At 42.4% G+C, this 21,689-nt stretch overlaps 1 protein-coding gene across 3 annotated transcripts in view; it reads right to left on the bottom strand.

The window, feature by feature from the left end:
* ABHD2 (abhydrolase domain containing 2, acylglycerol lipase) overlaps positions 1–21,689 on the bottom strand; it is a 96,845-nt gene that overhangs the window by 50,191 nt on the left and 24,965 nt on the right. For all 3 annotated transcript variants that reach the window (XM_006198463.4, XM_072950758.1, XM_072950757.1), the window contains exon 3: positions 21,472–21,671. In XM_006198463.4, coding sequence (XP_006198525.1) covers positions 21,472–21,665 — 194 coding nt within the window. In that variant the 5' untranslated portion in view covers positions 21,666–21,671. The remainder of the gene's footprint in view (positions 1–21,471; positions 21,672–21,689) is intronic.

Here is a 21,689-nt window from a genome sequence, read left to right as displayed (position 1 = left end):
TGAAAGTGCTGTTGGTTTCTCTTCCTTGGCTTTGAGCCCAAGCTTGATGATTGACTAGGATTGTGTTCTATATAAATGAGAGACATATAATATAAAATGGTAATGACATCAATTCTTCATCTCTGCATCGTATCACAGTGATTTGTGCCTATCATTTCTATCAGACCAGATGATCCTGGAAGCTCTTCTTAAATTGAACCAGATTTATTCTTTTTTTTTATCATAATTCATTAAATCTACAAATTTAAGAGAAGGGAGATTATCAGCTTAAGCAAGCCAGTTCCCAGACAGGCTTCCTCTTTGAGGGCAGGGAGGAGAAGGAAGAATATTTTAAGATCTAAGGACAGGAAACCACTTGCTAGCATAACACCACAGGTGCAAATCTCAGTGCAGAGGCCGTGGCCTTTGGAAAGCAGGTGAAGGCATTTATAAGAGATGAGTGGATTTTGACAATAATAAAAAGCAGGCTTGTAAAAATAATGTCAATTGGACAACTGAATACTAAACAAGATTTAGATAACAGAATTTATAAAAGGTTTCAGACTACCAAGTTGGGCAATAAATTGTGTGTAGTGGGAGGGGTGTGATCCAAGAAACCAAACTTCTGATTGCTCCTGGAGGAAAAGCTTGAAGAAAATTTTGTTCATAACATAAATTAAAAATAGAAATATGTTGATGTTAAAAATGTCAGAAGAATGGGTTAAATCTCAACGGCCTATCTTCTGATCTGATTTAGAATATGATATAATTCTAGAAGATATGATAAAAGAATAAAATTTCCTTTTGGCTATTCACAGATTTCCCACTGAATCATGACACACGGGCTCATCCTGAGGCCACGCTCCTGATTCAAGGGAATTTTGGCAACTGCCCCACTAAGTGGCCTCTCACTGAGTTTTGTTCCACCCACCAATGGAGGGAAATTAACACATAAACCTGCCCCTCCACCCCCTCATTGTTTGAGTCTCAGTGGCTTGGCCTAGGAGGCACACCACACCCTGGGGCCTGCTTACCTTTCTTACGCAGGCTCCAAAAACCCTGAACCACCAGCCTGGCTGCCTCCACCCCAAACAGGCACACCTTGTACTGGGCTATTTTTTCCCTCCCTCCGGTGGAGGCACTGGGGATTGAACCCAGGACCCTGTGCATGCTAAACATGCACTATATCACTGAGCTATACCCACCCCTCTGTACTGAGCTATTTTTACCCCAAGTACCTTTGCTCAAGCTGTTTCTCCTCTCCTTCCACACTCAATTCCTCTCCTGCCCAGCTATTACATGTCTTTTAAGAGTCACTTCCAATCAGGTTTTTCGGGGAGCTTCCCTTCTTTGTGCCCCTGGCAAAGAACCCTGCACAGAACACCCACGAGGCTTGAGTTTTAAAATACACTCTTTTCAAGCACACTCCTCCCCGCCACCCACTGAAGCCAGGCTTTTTCTCCTTTGTGTCAAACCCCAGGGCACTCAACACACACTCAGCTTGTAGGGAGGGCTTGCTGTTGAACAGACTACAGACTCACAAATCTGAAAAGACAAAAATATGCTTAAAATATCATATGCGCCATAGTAATGTGAATTCAGCTGTGGCATGATTGGTATTTGGCTACTGTTCTCTTTCCAGGCTACTTAGCACCATTCCCAGACTGGGCTGGGATAAAATTCTCAAGTTGTGTGAGTGAGTGCGTGTGTGTGTGTGTGTGTGTTGTGTGTGTGCGTGTGTGCATGCATGAATAAGCAACTACCTCAGGATCACTTGAGACTTGCTTAATTCAGCGTAAGGTCAACTGTGCACAGTGGAAATTTGACAATGTATAATTTTTATGACGATACCACCTACTGGTAAAACAGTTTTTAATTAACTTCGCAATAACACAACACGGGCTTATAAAATTGAGTTTTTGCATAGCATATTTATTGTCATGGAGTTTTACTGTTTTTGTTTGTTTACATAACTTATCCACAGATCTCAAGAAAAACTTCAAGAAACACAAAAAAACAGAATAGGTGCCTAGTCACGTGGTTTAGGTCAGGGAAGAAATACAGAGCAAAACAATAGAATATTTTCAAATTTATATAAATGTGGGAACAATTAAGAGATGCTGCTGAAACGGTACACAGAGGGATACGTTTTACTCTACCTATGCAGTAGTTTGTCTGAAAATACAGCTGCAAATAATTCCACCTATTCCTGTCCCTGCAAACCATTCTTCCCATCAGGAGGTAGACACCTCCCCACCCGCCATGAGTCTAGGCTGGCCTGCGACTTGTCTGGCCTGGTACAACATGGTGGGAGGACTGCTGTGCAGATCTGGCCCTTCTGAGGTCTGGCGGCTTCTGCCTGTACCTCCTCGGAAGCCTGGTGCTTTGTTATAAAGAAGCTGGGTCTTTATTACCCAGTGATGAGGGGAAGTACGGAAGGGGCCCTATAGGTTGAGAAATAAAACCTAGAACTACGTGCATTCTAAATTTTATAGTATCACCAAACTGCCTCCCACAAAAAAGGGACTAATTTATATTCCCACCAATCATGTAGTGAAGTACCTGTCTTCCTCATTCTCATCAATCATTGGTGTTTTCAATCTTTGACAGTTTTGGCCACTTTGATAGGCAAAGAATGAATATTTCATTTCAATTTCTGTTTCTTAAGGTTGGTCCAACCTATGTTAAAAAAAAGTTTCTTATCTGAATTTGCATTTTCCTGATACATATGTTTATTAGTAATTTGTATTTCTTTTCTGTGAATTTTCTGTTCATAGCCTTTGTCCATTTTTCTATTATATTTTTCTTTTTCCATTTTTATTTTTATCACTCCTATATTGTCTTTATATATTATATTTTGGAAAGGTTTTCTCCCAGTCTATTGTATATTTTAAATTTATCTTTTATATAACTTTTATATTTTGTGGTTAAATTTGTTAGTTTTTTTCTGTTAAAACCTTTGTGTTTTACATTTGGTTTTAAAAGGAGCTGTTCCAAAGGGTAGATAAGTTATCATGTCCATGAGATTTTTAAAACATTATATAAATATATATTATATATTATTTACTGTATATATAGTAAAATAGTAAAAATATGAAAGTGAATGATGAACATCAAAATTCAGTTTAGTGGTTATTCTGTGGAGTAAGGGAGGCTAGTGAGTTTGTAGATTGGTATACCAGGGGCTTCAAATGTATCTGTAACATCTTATAATTTAAATGAAAATATGAGACAATTATGGCTAAATATAAGATCTGATAACATTAGAAGATGTTCACATAGGTGTTCATATCACATTTTTGGCGTTTGTAACGTTTAATAATAAAAAATATTTTAAAACTTAAAAAAACAAAGACCTGTTGCAACACCCAATTATAAACATATTCTCCAATATTTCGTTCCATTATTCCTATAGCTTTTAAAAATGTATTACCCTTAAATCCACTTATTTTTGTAAATGATGCGAAGTAGAGATCTAATTCATTTTTTCCTGGCAGCTAATTGTCCTTATACCATAAATGGCCCATCCTTTCCCTACTGATTTCAATTGCTATTTTAAATATATACCAAGTTCTCAACTAAATATTTGGATTTGTTTCTACATTTTCTGTTCTGGTTCACTGATTTCTTGGTCTGTTCTTGTGCCAATATGACACCACTTTAATTAACATGGCTTTATGGAATATTTCGAGAGTTGACAGTAAAGGCTCACTTCACTCTACTTTTCCAAAATTTTCTTGGCAGACTTTTGGCATTTTATTTTTCAAATGAACTATAGGATGAGCTTGTTTTATGAAAATTTGGGGTTTTTTAAATTGAAAATACACCAAACTTATATACTACTTTGGGAAGAACTGACATTTTTACAATTTTGACTTGTCCTATTCAGAAACATGGTGTATCTCTCCATTATTCAATTATTTATGTCTGACAGTAAAATTGCTTCATGTTTCAATACGCAGTTTTTACCATGCTAATTTGCCTGCATTTCTACATTTTTAAAGCTATTCTTAGAGTTAGCATCTGGCCATGTTTTACTCCTAACTCCCAGAAAGCAGTAGTGATGTCTTCTACTTATCTAGATGGTATTTTGTCCAGTGTTGTGCTGTGGTCCATGGTTAATAAATGCTCGTTACTAAGAAAGAAGCTAGAAGGCCACAACAAAATACAGAGACCAGTATGTCTTTATCTTCTGAACCTATTTATGATCAACATCTGGCTCTACTAACAGAACTGTCCAATGGGAAAGAACACAAGAGAAAATCTGGACCTCCTCCCCACCCACACCCCTCCTTTTACGCACAGTACACACTGCCTTTGGGCAGATGGAGTTCACATGAGCAAAGACAGATGGTTGTTGGGCTATTTAAAAGAGAGTTGAAAAAAAAGCTGACTAATCCTCATCTTTGCCCTAAATCTGTGGGCGACCAATTCTTCCTTATGGGACTTGGGTCCCTTGGTTGTAGATCAAATCACTTTATAGCCATTAAATGCTGGCTTAGCTGTTACTCCCTTTGATTTTCCCCAGTACCTCTCTACCAAATCAGCCGAGGGCTTGGCACACAGTAGGTGTTTAGGATATGTTGTCTGAGATTAAGCCTCCCACCATGACTCCCAGGAAGTCCTTCCCAGTGAACCAAATGCCCATCAGCAGCTGCTCCTTGGCATTTTGAGTTTGTATCAAACAGGATGCTTTGGTTAAAGCAACAAAACCCAACTCTGACTAACTTAAGGAGGGACTATGTTAGAGGGATGCTGGAGTGCTCACCAAATGGACAAGAGGCTGGAGAACCAGTCTTGAAGAGGGCAGGGTGCAGGAAGGAAACCAGGGGGCTGCTCTAGGTATTTACCCTTTACACAGTCTGTAGCATCACCCCTTTGAAAGAGTCAATGTCCCAGGAATGATGTGTCCAGAAAAAGTAATTTCAGAGTAGGTGGGCAGGACACCTTGATTCACTACCTACATGCATGGGAGAGAAGAACTTCACCCAAAGGAAATTTGTGTGTCCTTGGAGAGGAAGAATGGATGCCGGGCAGCAGGAAAGTGACAAATGTCCCCTACAAGCTTTTTAGCTGGACTTGTCTTTGGTTTAAGAGGCTTTTTCAGTGCCCCTAACACCCCACTGCCCCTATCAAACCATGATGTTTCCTCTAGTTCGTTTAAAGTCACCTCTTTCCTTCTCTGTTCCCCAAACCTGGTCCCAACTCTTAGTATTTCACATCCTTCTCAAAGGTGTCTACTTTGAAGCATCTGCTTTACCTATAACACAGATCAGAAACAAGCTACCTAGTGTTTTTTCCTCACATATCCATCTCTGTAAATGCAAATTTTATATTAAAAAAAGTTTGCTTTTTTCTTTAAAGGAGACATCCAGGAAAGTAGAGCTTTTATAACTCCTGGTCTTTACTGGTCTTAAAATAGCACACTTTGCACAACCCATCAATTTACCCCTGCTATCTTTTTGAGGTAAAATTCACATAACATGACCATTTTAAAGTAAACAATTCAGTGGCATATGGTACATTCACAACATTGTGCAATGATTACCTTTATTTAGTTTCAGAACATTTCATCACTCCAAAAGGAAACCCTACATGCATTAAGCAATCACTCCCCATTCTCTCCCATCCCCCACCCCCACCCTTGGCAACCACTAATCTGCTTTCTGTCTCTAAGGACTTACATAGTCTGGATATTTCATGTAAATGGCATCATACAATACGTGCTTTTGGTCTTGCGATTTCTCACCAGGCATTATGTTTTTGAGGTTAATTCATGTTGTAGCACATATCAGTACTTCATTCCTTTTTATGGCTGAATAATATTTCATTACATGGATATACCACATTTTGCTTAACCATTCATCTGTTGATGGACACTTGGATTGCTTCCACCTTGTGGCTATTAAGAATGGTGCTGATATGAACACTTATGTACCAGTCTTTGATTGAATACCTGTTTTTAATTCTTTTGGGTGTATACCAAGGAGTGTTATTTCTGGATCATCTGGTAATTCTATGCTTAACATTTTGAGGAACCTTCAAACTGTTTTTCATGGCAGCTGCAACATGTTATATTCCCACCAGCAATGTACAGGGGTTCCAATTTCTCCACATCCTTGCCAACACTTGTTATTTTCCATAGAAAAAATTATTATAGCTGTCCTCATGGGTATGAAGTGGCATCTCCTTGTGGTTTGATTTGCATTTCCCTAATGATTAATGATATTGAATATCCCTGCCATTTTGACTCTAGGCTTTCTTCCCCTTTAGCTCTACTTCTGTCTCTATCTCTAATATTAATCACAATTTAAAAGATAAACTAGCTGATAAACATATGCATACTAATAGCCTCCTGTTCATTTCACAACGGCTATTACTGATAGAATCAAATTAGAATAAAACTGGCAACAGGTAAGACTGCATGTGGTATAATTTAGTACTCTTTAAATTTTGACAAAAGAATCCAGTTTTCATATGAGCATTTAGACTTGTAAAACTTAACCTAGAGAATTTGTCTTGGTGAGAAGAATAGTCACAAGAGAACTTTCTAGAGAAGCAGCTATAGTCAGTAACTTATAATATAGGCAAAAAACTGATTCCATGCTTTGTAGTAAAAGTTGAATAGAAAACAAACATGATGAAGATAAAATTAAACTGGATTATATTTAAAAATCATCATGGAATCAAATTGGCTCAATAGAATTTGTTCCTGAAAATAATTTCTCTAAAACTCTTTAATGTTAGCATAACTCTGATGAAAATATTTGTATTCCAAATGTCCTCTCCTAAGCCTTTTCCTAATGGGAATGCAGGTGGTTAGAACTCAACTAGATCTCCACTCCTGATGCTCCTCCTTTCCAGCCCAACACAGACAAAAGACTTGGGACCAGAAAAGGAGATGATATGAACTGGAAAATAAGGAACCGGGTGGAAGAGACAGTCTCAAATGCAGGGTCCACTCAGGGGCTGTGGAGATCCGTGGATGTCATCTGAGAAATCTTGTTCTCTTCCATAACAAGAAGTGATAGGACCCATGGTTTCACAGAGCAAAAAGGAATGTGAGGAAAGAGTTATCGGGCTTTAATTATCTGCAAGGATGAGACACACGTGAAGGTAAAGGCCACTGGACTCTTACTAGAGCAAAGGAACATCACCTGGAGTGAAACCTGGGGCCTCTCCCTTAGTGACTTTGGGCACATTAAGGATGTTCCCTCAAGCTCTTTACCAAAGGAAGTCAGGAGTATTAGAGGTACTAGTTATGGCTCCAGCACCATGAATTTATCTACCTCCTTCTTGGAACACAGAACATTTTATTTAGCTAAAGCACTTCACAGTTTTTCAAAGTCCTTTTTTGTACAGGATTCCATTGGCCTTTGATAACAAGTTTGTGAAATGGGCAGCTGTTGTTAACCGTGGGGACCCTGAGGTCCAGGGAGTTAAAGGCTTGGCCATGGTCACTCTGCTAATCAAGGGCAGAGTTAGGACTTCAACTGAGGCCTTGACCACTGCATCCAGTGCTTATCTGGATGCTAAAATAGGCCTGATGAGGACAAATAGATGCTTTCATTCCAGAGCCTCCTATGACGCAATTAGTTATCCTTTAAAAATATTATAGTTATCTAGAACCATTGTAAATGAGGCTTAACATATCTTACACAGTCAACAGCCAGCCTCTAGCTTTAAAAATATGTCAATTTAGCATGTGTGTGTTCCAGAGTTGTCCATTTTTAAGGCTATGGCCAAACAGCGGCTTCTCAGCAACAAGGAAAGCGCTGGTGGTTACTCCCGATACAAATCCGCTCGTTGAAGAACACTGAACCAGGACTCCCAAGCCAGGCGCTGGCAATAAACAGGAGAAAGGGCAAACACTCCAACCGCGCTCTGGGGCTTTGGCCAGCACAACAGTCATGGCCAAGGGGTCATTTGAGAGTGACCCCTTCTCCTGTTTTAACTTTTGCTCTCTCCTCCTCAGGGTCATTCTGTTAGTATGGTGGGGTCATGTCTCACCCATAGCTTGATCCTCAAGTTAAAAGGTCAAACTATCAACTATAGTCACATCACCCCCTGAATACCCTTTGGGAAGGAACATACTGTTTCTCGGTAAGTGGAGCCCAGGCATCTCTCTTTCAGGGCCAGGCAGATGGTTGGGATTGCGTTAAACACAGATGGCACTGGGGGCCCGAGGTTAGGGCTGTGTTGTAAACAAAAAAAGCCCAAATCTTTAAATGCCAGGTGCAGCAAGATGCTCCCTCTTGCAGGAGCGGCACACAGGCCGTGGCTGCCAGCGGGGACGAGAGACTCCCAGCTCACAGGCAATGAGGGCCTGCACCAAGGAAGTGAGTGTATGTGCGTGTGTGTGGGTGTGTGTGTCTTTCTTGGTGTAAAGAGCTGAATTCGTACAAGTTAAATTATATATGATGCACCTCCACTGAATATGAGAAAGAGGATCAGGGTAGAATTAAATATGTAATGTTTCAAAAGGATAGTAATTTAATTTACCCCCTGCCTAAATTCCAGGCACTGGGCAGAAGAAGGAAGTCCCAGCACAGAGCAATCTGTCTGCAGGAATCCCCTAGGCATCCACAGCACCTCTGGGATTCACCTAGAATTCACTCTCGAAGTTTAAAAGGTCATCCGGCAAAATGAGTGGCCGCCTCCTCAAGAGTCTGTGACTTCCGAATGGCAGCGTCTGTTGTGAGAAGCCCACCAAGCCCACAGGCCCTGCCTCTGTTCTCAGCACAGGTGGCTCACTCCACAGGCGCGGCTCTGTCAACGGACACCCTGCTCCTTGGTTTCCCTCTCTGTCCGCAAAGAGCCAAGCCCGAAGGGACACCTCAGTGACAGGGGCAGAAAGCAGGAGGGTTACGTCGTCCCGGGAAGCCCTCCCAAGAGAAAAGCTCCCTCTGGTCAGGCCCACAGGGCGTTGCCTCACAGCTGCTCCAGTTTCTCTCCTGACAAGCTCGGTTTTGAGTGGCCGATGATGTCCTCTGCTGGCCTCCAGCCGAGACGCCGGCTGGGCTCAGGGCAGGTGCTGGGACTCTTGGGAGACATGGGCTCAGGATGGCTCCTCAGCTTCCACAGAGAAAGCCCTTCTCAAGAGGCCCTCCACCCTGCTCAAAGCATACCCTCAGGTTAAAAAAATTTTTTTTTCCATTTCAGGAAAAATATTTGTCCACTGACAAGAGAGATGACCTTTACTCTGACCAAGAGATTTGTTTGGAGAGTGACCACATGGACCAGGAATGGCTCTAGGAGCACGTGGCTGGCATCTGGGACCCAACCAAACACATTATCAGGACTGAGCCTGCCTCTGCGTATGTTTTCTTTTGGCTCTTACATGTTGTCAATAAAATCCAGAGGTTAGCAAGACACAGCGCCTGCCCTTGCAGGGTTCACAACCTGGGGGTGGGAGCACACGAGGAATACACAGACGACTACTGCGACAGAGAGGAGGAGTGAGCAATGGGGTCAGAAGGCCAGGATGGGACCATGTTATGGGGAGATGTGATCATGTGGCTAAGAAGTACCGATTTAACCCAGTACATGATGGGGAGTGTTAAGGACTGAATGTTTGTGTCATATGTTCCCCCCTCCCCCAGTGTGATGTTATTTGGAGGTGGGACCTTTGGGAGGTATTTAGGTTTAGATAAGGTTGTGAGGGTCGAGCTCCCATGATGGGATTAGTGTCCTTAGAGGAGGATGAGAGGCCAGAGCTTTCTCTCTCTCTCTCTGCCATACAAGGGCACAGTAAGAAAGTGGCCGTCTGCAGGCCACGAAGAGGGCCCTCACCAGGAAACAAATCGGCAAGCACCTTGATTTTGAACTTTCCAACCTCTGGAACTATGAAAAATAAATATCTGTTGTTTAAACAACCCAGTCAACAGTATTTTGTTATAGCAGCCCAGGCTGACTAAGACAGGGTGTTTAAGGTTCTCCAAGAGTGGGGAAGTTTCTGAACATCCAATCTGAATCAGGGACTGGGCTGGTCACATCTCTCATTGAATCTTCACGACACCTCTGAGCGATGGTATCATCCCCATTTTACAGATGAGAAAAACAGAGTCTTGATTGGCTTGGTATCACAAAGTCAGGATTAGCAGATAGATTTCTGATTTCTGTCCAGAGCTTTTCTTATTAGGGTTAGGAGATTCATCAGCTCCCTCAACTGTAAGTGAAAACAATTAAACATCTTTGTGTCTGTTCTTTCCTGTTTGATCAACTGTCAGAATGTTATATCAAATCATGTTTCTCCAAACTGATAATTGAATTTGTTGGAACTTCTCTTCAGTGTTCTTCACATACTTAAAACAAAAAACATTTCTTTGATTTTACATGTTTTTCACAACTGCAACCAACTCCTTTATGTTAGTGAAGTTTTTTTTTTTTCTGCAGGAGATCCATCTGGAGGGTAATTAATTTGAATATTCACATTTGATTATTTCACGATGAGGCCAGAATGTTAATAAACTCATCCTGAATCTCTCCCCAAAGATAATGAGACCCAACAGAGTCATGACCGTGAGTGAGCACAAGAGGATGGAGTGGCTTCTGGAAAGGGGAGAGGTGTCTGATTTGGGGAAGCAGTCTCATCCTACTTTAATGAGTGAGAATAAATTAATCAGTGGACGGGGGGTGGGGTGGGGGGAACACTGGGAGCAAAGCTTTGTGGCAGCTCCAGAAGTCAGAAAACTGACTCAGGCCTTCATATATGTGTGTGTGTGTGTGCGTGTGTATACGTGCACAACCTTGTGTGCACACAGAGGTGAGGAAGCAGGGAAGGGGCAGAACCCTTTGGAGTTTAGGGAACATTTTGTAGACGTTTATCCTGGACCCTGAACTGTCAGAGCCTCCCCTTCATTGACCTTGAGCCCAGGAATCTTGCTGCTCCTACCACAGACCCCTTTGGTTCCCTTTGTGGCCTCTCTTCCATCATCCAGCCTAGCTGACCTGAAGCCAGCAGGTCTTTTGTGAGCCCACCCCACTGGGCCTCACCCTCCTCCACTAGGACACAGCCCCCCGGGAGACCCTTCTTTGCAGGAGGCCAAGATGTGGAGGAGATCCTGCACCATGTCACACCAGTGCTGGTGCGGAGGCAAGGCTGAGGCTGGGAGACATCATTAGCCTTGGAAACAAACATCTTGGGCCTTTTATCTCAAAATGGCAAGTAGCTTATTCAGCTTCCCCAACACCCATTAACAGGCTCATCGGAAATACGCTTTGAACACAGCATTTTTACCCACCGGAGGCAACTGCTTCTCCACAGCTGTCACCCAGTACATTTTCACTGTTGCTGCTAGATGCTCTATTCCTGAACTGCAGGATTATGCACAGGAAAATTCCAAGGCAGAGACTGTTTGGTTTCCTCCAAAATGACCCAAGTGGTCTGAGGAACTGATAGAGAAATCATCTTCCGCTCCTGTAACTGGTTTCTAAGTACAGGACACCAGGGCATCTATGACCCATCGTGTGGCTGTGTAAGCCGCGAAACATGAATGTTAGCGAGGACAAGCACATGAGTTACAACAGAACCACTTAAAAAGAAACCACACTTTTTGCTTTAAGGAAAAATAAACTCAATTTTAAAGTTCAAAGAAAACCAGTTAAAGCTGTTCAGAATTGTATTCACATGTTAAATATATCACATCCCATTATCTTCCTGTTCACAAACTGCGTATAGCACTGGTCACAGTCCTCTGTACACAGAAAGAAGGAGGCACAGTCCTCTCTCCTTATGTATAGTGTGACCTGGTTTTGACATAATGCTTTACGTGGGCTTGTAGTTTATTACGAGGCTCTAGGGTTCCACTGACAAGTGCCGTCCATTAAAGAACTAGTCCTGGCAAGAGGCAGTCAAGTACTAGTTACTTCGCTAGGAGACTTGCATCACAGTCTGGCACCCAAGATGCTAAACTATACCCCACTGCCCTCCGCCACCTCACCTTTCTTATTAGCAATAAGAAATCAGGGATTGGAAAAAATTGCCTATGCTGACCAAACAGGACCTTTGTTTTGTCCCTGTCTCCATGGTCACCCCTCTTCTGTCTGGAGGACATGCATGTAGATGTCTGCACTTTGCCCAACCACTCTTGGCAAACACCAGGCCAACATCACCTCAGGCTGGGGCTGAGCAGCAGGGAAGATGACAGCTGAACTATCACATCATACCTGATACTATTCCTATGGCGGGGGCAGTACTAGAATAGTTAAATGTGAAGTTCTGGATTATCTACATGAAATGCCCTTTTAAGAGCACTTAAACCAAGAGATTACTATAAGAATTAAAATGTTAACATTCAACCTCGGCTCATATCTTGCCTTTCTTTGATGTGCAGAAAAGAATCCACAATGATGTAAGAACAATGACGTTAGAAAAAAAGATGGGTTCTTAAAATATTTAATGAAAAATACGCTTCTTTGTCAGTAATTATATCTATCATTACTAATACCCCACACTCAAAACCTGGCTCTATTCTTGTTCCCAGGGAACTCACGGTCATGAGAAGGAGATAAGTATGAAAGTGTATAATTCTCTTTACAGTTGAGAAGACTGGAACGAATGAATTTGCACTGGAAAACTCAGCATTGCAAACATGCTAATTCTCCCTAAATTATCTATAAATGTAACAGACATGCAGTAGAAAATAACAGAATTTTCATATTTGTAATTAAACAAGCATTCTAAAGTTCATATGGAAAAATGAACCAGCTGTAATAGCCAAGGAAATTATGAAAAGAAGAGTAGTGACGGGGTACCAGCACCAGCTCTACTGCCCACAGTAAAACTTACTAAAAAGCTACACATCTGCTAATGGTATATATGTGGGATTATCAACAGAATGGAACAGACTGGAAAAATGCCTAAATACATCCAGGAAATTTAGTGGGAGAAAAAGGTGGCATTTCAGTAAATGGGGTAAAGATGGCTTGTTCAATAAATGATGTTGGGCAATGGGTAGCCATCCAGAAAAAAATTAAGTTGGAGCCACACTTCACACTAGGACAAATTTGAGAGAGATCAAACATGTCAAAAGAGAAAATGAAAGCATACATGTGCCAAAAGAAAGTTTGGGTTTTTTAAAATAATTATACAATGAAGACGACCTTTCTAAGGAAAACAGGAATCCCAAAAGCCAAAAGAAATGATCCAAAGATTTGACTATGCAAATATTAAAAAAAAATTCTGCATGACAAATACTACCCTGGGCAAAGTCACAAGACAAATGACAAACGGAGAACAAATATTTGCAACTCATACCACAAAGGGCTAATCTCCCTAGTCCATAAAGAGCTCTCTCAGATGCTTCTGAAAAGACCAGCAACCATCACAAAAATGGCAGTGGCTACCAATAGGCAGTTAAGAGAAAAGGAAATAAAAATAGCTCTTAAATGTAAAAAGGATGCACAGCTTTTTTCATACGAGAAATACAAATTAAAACCACAGTGAGAGAATACTTTTTACCTATCAGATTGGCAAATGTCAAAGAGTAGCAGAACCCTTAGCAAGGTTTGGGAGAAACAGCACTCATTCTCTCGGTGATTGTGGCGACAGGCTTGAGGGCACTGTTAACACAATGTTTTGTGCACATCCTCTTTGACCCAGCAATTCCACTTCTGGGAGTTTATCCTACACAGACACGTGTACATTATGATGCAAACGCAAAACTATCTGTTGCAGCATTGTGAAAGCAAAAGGTTAGAAATAAATGAAACCTCCCTCCAGAAGACTAAACAAATGATGGTCCATTATGGAATCCCATGTAGCCAAGACATACATGGAGGAAGCTCTTCCTACATTCATATGGAAGAATCTCTCAGCGGTATTTCATACAGAAAAGCAAAGTACAGAAGAGTATACAGCATGCTACTCTGTGCAATAAAAGGAAAAGAAGTATGTGTGAGTGTGTGTGTGTGTGTGTGTGCATAATTGTTGTCACATAAAATATGTCTGGAAAAATAGTCGAGAAACTGGAAACACTGGTTGAAGGGAACTGGATGGTGGCTGGGGGAGTCTTTTCACGGGAATGTAACCTGTATTTTAAAAAATAAATATAAGCTATCTAGGGGTTAAGGATGTTTATGATATACTTAACTATTATAAACTATTCTGATTGACCTAACAGCCTGCTGATGGTAAGGGCAACACTGAAGGAGAAAACAAAGTCACAGACTCTCCTGGCTAATGAGAAAACTACTGGGAAAATGCAGAAATGTAAACGGAAGGAAATGATGCAGCTGCCCTGGAGCTTTCAATAAGAGGAACACAGTTCCAAAAAGCTGAAAGAAGCCACTGTTGATGGTGTGGTTTAGCCCTGTTAAAACAGCAGCCCTTTCCTATGGCATGAGAACAGAAAAATATTTCCTCAAAAAGTCAACATCTCCACCCTCGTGACAGCTCACAGCAACTTAGGCATTAAACCTTCATCCTGGTCCACACGACAAGAGAGCATCACAAAACCATACAGATAAGCATATTCTAGAAAGTTCTACTAAAGCAACACACACCTATAAAAACCTCACTATCTGATGGCAGAAAACAGTGAAGTAACAGAGGGTGACCAACGCATCCCCGTTTGTCTGGTACTTCCCTGGTTTTAGCATCAAAAGTCCCATATTCTAGGAAACCTGTTGGCCCTGGGAAAACCAGGATGTTTGGTCAGCCCAGCAACAGAGGACAGGATCCTAAGTTTAGCAATTCAACTTTCTCACCTTGACAGTTTTGGTTTGGGCCATGTCATCAGAAACACAAGCAATTTTAAGATGAAGTCACCTGAAAATGTGACCTCACTGAAGCTAACTATCAATAATCAGTTTCAACAAAGACTATTTTAGGTCTTTCATCTTTCAAGAAGTCTCTTGCAATGGAAGTTTCCCAACAAAGGTGCTCTGAAGGTCTGGTGCCTACATAATAAGTACGTCAGAGTGCTACAGATCCACTTGTCGATTGTTAATGGGTAAACCATTAACACAAGCATCTAAGGAAATATTTGCACAGTTCTTAAAATGGGTAAAATGAGGTCAATAGAATTAAGATTCTTGGCAATTAGGAGATTATCCTATAAAAAGGACAAAGCTTTAGTGTTCAGCCAAGGAGGAAAGGATCTAAATCTGATCTGGAATGTCTCTGTGAGCAAGAGGGAATTAAGAATTTAAGCCCAAGATAATGAAATTCTTTTCAACTTTAACTCACTATAAATAAGCTGTGCTGGCTCCAGACTTTCTACCCAGGAGGGGCCTAGGGGTGGCCATCTGACTGAAAGGGAGTATGCAAAGCTGCATTTGCATGGTGTTTTACTTAAGACTCAGAAAACACCAATTGTCCATATCCAAGACCCTTGCCCTAGCCTCCCCTTTGGCACTGCCACTGCAAACAGACAGTAAAATAAAAAGGAGGCAAGAGAGGAAATGGGAGGCGGAAGAGGAGTTTACATACTGAGTCCTTAGCTCTTCAGATCGGTAAAATAACTCCATATAGTGCACTGTCGGAGCGATGTGAATTCATGCGTTTCTGTAGAGTACTTCTAATTATTTAATATGTCCTTGGTACACTAGGACAAAATAGTCTATCTTGCATATATATACATATACGTATATGTACTTACATATATAGGATCAGGCCTTTATTTGAGACAAATAAAAGAAAAATGAAAATTACTGTTAGGAAGTGAATATGTATGACTGCAATACAGAGGGAATTGGTATTATTTGAGAGAAAAATCAAAAGTAGATTTGCTCTGACTTATCAGAAATAATTAGGAAGCAGAGTTGCACAGAAACCAACAAAAAAGTGCCTCTAAAAAATTTCTACAATGAAAAAGTTTTAAAAAAATGATCCTTTTTCAATACCTCCTAACAATGAAGTCTCAGAGAAGTAGAGCCTCAAATGGTCATTAACCAAGACTAATGGATGACTACTGGCAGGAAACTAAAGATCTGGACTCATTCTGATGGGAACAACATTTCAATAGGATTCCTGTCTGGAGTTCATACTCTGGTGAGTGAGGAGAGAAATAGAAAAACCACAGAAGGTGAACCCATTACGATCTATGGAAAGGTCACGGGGTTTCTGCCATTCTCTGATGAGAGTCCGAAGCAGCTTCAAAGAGGAAATGCGCAGAGAAAGCACCACGGGATAGGTGAGTCAACTCCTATTTTTGACTTGGTGTTGGAATGGGTGTGACCCTCTTCTCCAAGTTTCAGGTCTCTCTCAAACCCATGGAGAACAATAACATCCAGTTCTTATTAATCCTGGTAGCAGCTGGTTGCAGAAGAAAGCTGTTATGTTTCTGTCTCTGGGGAAGAGAGAACCCACAAGCATGTGGCTGAGAAACTGCTTCCCTTCTCCAGACCCTGTGGGGGCTCACAAGTGTCTCCTGCGTCCAGTAAAAACACCTCAGCTCTCTGCTTTTGTGCTTGTCTACTAGCTTAGCACTCCATCATATTCCTCCTAAATGCCTTCATCTTTAGCTGTACCACGATCCACACCCACAAGCCTGGTTTCCCACAGGGAATATGTACATTATAATAGAAGGCTTCCAGAGATGGGCCACCTGCTACCCATCTTTGCTTTCTAACCAGGACCTGGTGATGGAAACTTCAGCGAGGCCCAAGGGAAGGGCAGAGGCTGCAAACTGCCCCTTAAAGCATCTACCTGGGGTTGCCCTAACTTAAGACCAAACAATCAATCCATCTTCTTTCAGAAACAGCATAGTGACTTCCTAATAAACAAAATTTGAACAGAGCCAAAGGTACACCTGATTCCCTGGAGTAGCAGTACCCTGGAGCAGCACTGACAGCATAAGCTGGAGACAGTGTGGTTTCTTTTGCTCAAACACATGGCATTCGCCAAAATGGGAACATCTCACATCTTCACCTGTCTATGGAAAACAAGAGACAGAACAGCACATTTAAGATTTGGAACCGCTAGGGATCCTGTTCTATCTGGTCGAGAGTATGGCTTTTGATTTGGGGTCCATGTACTTCACTGATGAAGAAAAGAGACGGATACAAATCCCTGTAGAACAGGATGCATTGTGCTAAATGGACACAAAAGATACATGCTGGGGGAGCATGGGTAGGAGGATGGGAGAGGGGCTCGTTCTGACCGAAGAGGAGTGGAGGGAAGTCAGGGAAGGTTTCTCAGAATAGAAGCTACTTAGATACAGGATAAGAAACATTTTGATGGAGAGAGAAAGAAGGGATTTGGGGGAGCTGGGGGTGAGAGCCTCAGGGGCAGGCACTTAATGGGCCATGGGAGAATGCCGTGGGTGGTGAGGCTGGGCTGGGGTCACACTGTAGTGCCCTGGGTGCTGGCCTGCTTGAGGAATCCAACTCAAGTGGTTCATGACAGATGGGTGGGTCAGAGGCAGACTCCGGACAGCCCTGTAAAGCCCAAGGGAGTGGCAGTTACACAGGTGAATATGTTTGTAAAAGGCTCTGAGCTGTATACTTAAGGCTTGTGAATTTTACTATATGTAAACAATAGGTCAAAAAGGGTCTTAAAAGAACAAAAGTCCAAGGGAACCCATGTCCCCTCGTCCTAGAGCATGGGGGATGAGAAGAGTTAGGAGAGGGCAGATACACAAGAAAATCCTTCTCTTTGGGGTCTTGTCCTTACCTTGTAGCCAGGGCCCCCAACCCCAGGGTCCTTCCTCTAAGAAACTCTTCCAATGCGTGGTGACAAGGCAGTGGTCCTAGACTGGGGGATGTCAGTGCTGAAGGGCACTGCAGGAGAGCTGCCTCTTTCATTTTACATAGAAGGAAACCAAGGACCAAAGGGCCTGTTGCTTCGTTCAGGGTTCCGTGGCTAGTTTAGAAGACGACCTCGGTTTGCACCCTAATCCACATTTCAATTCAAGTCTTTTTCTCCACACCACTGCTGCCAATAGCCATTAGGAAATGTGAATGGTTTACAGAATTCTGAAGCTGTTAAAAATCAAATCAAATGTTAGAAGATAATGGAGTAATGTGGGTAAATGTCCATGGCATGCTAAGGGTTAAAGCAGGTTACTAAATGCTGCCTACGCCACTGATTTTATTGGGGGAAGGTATATGCAGCAGAAAAAACCCCACAGGGACGATGACCAAAGTACTAATGGTATGTTTCTCTGAGAAGGAGATTTATAGGTGACTTTTGTGTGCTTCACTTTATTTTCCATTTCAAAAAAATAAAAGAATATACATTCAATTTTTTCTTCAGGAAAAAAAAATGGAGATCTGTATCATCATCTAGATTTTCTCATAATTCTGATATGAGCTTCTAGTCTGCTTGTTTCACTGAAAGCAAACACCTCCTGAGAACAACAGAAAAAAGAATCACTAGGTAAATATTGATCTGTTGCTAAGTGAACAAGAGACACATCATCCCATCTAAGACAAGTTTTCCTCTTTGAAATGAATTGAAAGATTCATTTCTAATGTATCTCTGGATAGATGATCTCAAAACAGACTTAGAAACTGACTTTAAAGCTGAAAGGAGGGAAAAAATCCCTCTTCTCCTAACATGTTTTCAGTGTTCACCTTACACCAACTTTTTTTCTATACGAGAACAGCAAGAGGTTATGTTCTGATTCCGCACATAAACTGTAATAACCGGCCGATTGCAGTCTGGGTTGCTGAGTAACACATCAGCTTGTTGTAAAGCTATTAACTGAAATTTCTAGCCTAGATGATTGTTTATGAAGGTGGCAGATAGGCTTCCTCTAGGAAAAAAAAATCTTCAAAGTCCCAGGAGAAGCACTTTTATCCCTAACAGATGTGTTTCCTGCCCCCAGCTTCAGATATATGGGAGGCTGTTACAGATCTCTGCCACCCAGAGAAAGAACATCAAGGACAGTGGCTTCCGACAGAGTGATTAAAATAGAACAAGGGTCCTACAGGAATCGGAAGGCCACTCTGGCGCCAGTCCTGCTAAGGACTCATCGTGGGCTGGCCCCTTACTGCTCTCTGCCCCACGTCTCTCACCTGCACCCTGAGAAAGGTCTCTGTCCCCCTCCCTGTGGAAAAGATGGAAGTCAGCTCGGGGGTCAGACTTGAGTTCAGTCTCCCTTTCTGATACATCCTCAAAATGAGAGGAAAAATGAATCCAACCTCAAAGTTGTTAAGAGGACTCAACGGCATAACACTTCTGAGAGATAACTCAAAATTTTAAATGCGGTGATGTGCAAGAGTCACAGGAAAACATTTTGGTGATAACGTGACATGAATGCAGGATAGTTTTTCCCCCAATTAGAATCTAAATTAAAAAAAAGAGAAGTTAGTTAAAAGATGGATGGGGAAAAAGTGAATCCTTTTGCCCTTTAATAATCGTTTGTCACAATCAAGTCAGAAAACTTGGGTGTTGGCATTTAGCTGCTTAAGCACGTTACAGCGCACTCTATGAGGGCTGGTCCTCTGCTTGACGGGACAGGTCTTGGAATTACATAGTTTATGGGGGATCTGTCCCTTCACAGCCACCTTCAAACCATGGCTGAGTCCTAAACATGCCTCAGCTCTGCCTTTAGCCTAGGCTGACTTCCACCCTCCCTAATTTGGGTTTCACTAGGAAGGGGGGTGGCAACTGGTTAATGTAGGGACTGAGGGGTTGGCCAGAGCCATGGGGTCCCAAGGAGACTCTGCAACCAAGGACGCACTTCCATACCAGGAGGGTGGGTGGGGACCATTGCAACAGAGGTCATGTAGTGTCAGGCCAGTGCCATAGGCTCATCAAGAAAGTGTGCCAGGAAGGGGAAAAGGCAAAGAGAAACTATCAGACTTATGTTTCTGGGTTATATTTCAAAGGAAAAGAAGAGGTTAAAAAAAAAAAACCTGCCAAAATCAGCTTTTTTTTTTCCTAACACTTTGTACAATTAGTATAGAATCAAATCTTGTGTGACATTTTTCCAGAGTCTGGACAGGAGCAGTCTCCCCAGGGCTTCCTCTAATTATTCAGGAACCAATGCTGGCTGGAAACTTGTATTCATCTGTCTGTAATCTTGTAGGGCTTTTAATGCCTTGGTTTTCAAAAGCTCTCTATGAGAGAAGACCCAGGATCTGGGTCTAGCAGGGTCCCCCTCAATCTGAAAGTAGCTGCAAAGGTTCCTTGCCAGTCCAGATGAGTGAGTGAATTATCTAAATTAAGTACTGAAGAAAAATGCTGGACAATTTTGAAAACATACAGATTCTGTGCAGACTCTTTAGGGAGGAGATTTTCACTGCAAACATGCTTAATAAGAAGACCATGCGCTTGTTTGATGACTGTGGAACCTACTGTAATGTAAAGTCCCCTCAGCAGGGGCGGCTCCAAACCCAATATGATGACACTTCTACTGTACATGGTGTTAGGCAATGTGATTGAGTTATATCTCTCTCAACTCGACAGTCACTTTTTGGGGGGTCATGGCATTATTGTTACAACTATAAGCAAACTGTACACAAACACCCCAAACACCCACAGTCCACTGCTCTTCATCCTTGGCTAACTGCATGTAAAAATTAACTTGACAACCAAATAGGGCAAAGCAAGAGCCCAAACTCTCAGATGCCTGTGCCGCCTGTTTGCTCTTAGAAGAAAATCATTCACCCAAAAGAGGGGGTGAGAGGTTATACCGGGATAGAGGGAAGTGCTTCTGCTACTGTCCACCGGGTATTAGAAACCCTGTTAGGTGCTCAGGGGACACAGTTTGGATAAGAAAGCTCTCTGAGCAGCTTCTGTCTGTAAAGGCAGACCTAGCAGAAGGAAATAAGCTTGAAGAGGCACAAGCGAGGTGAAGGAGCAATGATGAGAAAGGAGGAATGAAGTCAGACCCGGGAGAGCATGGAGTGCTTCAAGTGAGAGGCTCGGCCCCAGCCCTGAAGGAAGACGAAGTTATTCAGGAGACGTCAATGGGGGAACATTTCACAACGCTTCTCCTGAAAACAGTATGTGTCCGTGGAATGCAGATTTCCTTTGTTTTACAATGATGGTTTCCTCTATCAGAAGCAGTGCTCGCACCTGCCACCTCCAAAATATAGACCTGGGGCTCCTGCAGGGAAATCTGGTTCACTCGGAATGAAAACATTCTCCTTAAGTGGGGTTCTCTGAGCTAATGTTCAGTGTAGCTTTCAATAAGGCAGATGGCGAGTACCCCACGGATAAGCCTGTGCTTTTTTTAACTTATTATTTTGGGTCAGGAGGGTTTCTTTATCTTAGAATTGGCAACAGAGCATTTGCTAAAGGGCTAGAATACTGTCCGAATTTTCTGTCTACCTAAAAAGGACTACTGTTTTCTGCAAAGTCCTTGTCACAGATGATGACACCACACCGTGGAGAAAGGGACGTTTCCAGGCAACAAAGATCTGATTCTGTCTCCTACCTGCCAGGATTCAAACGCCAGACTCCTATTGAGACTGTGGCTATTTTCACACCAATGACACCACTTTACACAGATGCCTTGAGGACACCTTGTGAGAAGGTTCTTCTTTGAACACTGCACAGGTCAAACAGATCAGGAGGTGGGTTTGAGGTCTACTCACTCTTTGGTCAGAAGAGGACAGGACTTGAGCAGAAAGCGCGAGAGCCCCGAGTCCTGGAAGTAGAGGTCAGGCGGGGCTGTGGGGCTCTTCAGATTCAAACACCGGACGATCACGTACAGCACAGCGGCCACAGCGGCCAGCTTCACCCCGTCAAACACGGCCGGGAGCTCGGGGGTCTCCAGCATGGCATTCATCTTGATCTAGGGAGCAGGGGTACA

The sequence above is a fragment of the Vicugna pacos genome, chromosome 27 (assembly GCF_048564905.1).
Source record: "Vicugna pacos chromosome 27, VicPac4, whole genome shotgun sequence".
NCBI lineage: Eukaryota > Metazoa > Chordata > Mammalia > Artiodactyla > Camelidae > Vicugna > Vicugna pacos.
The sequence above is the reverse complement of the archived record's forward strand: the minus strand, read 5'-3'. Positions and strand labels throughout refer to the sequence as shown.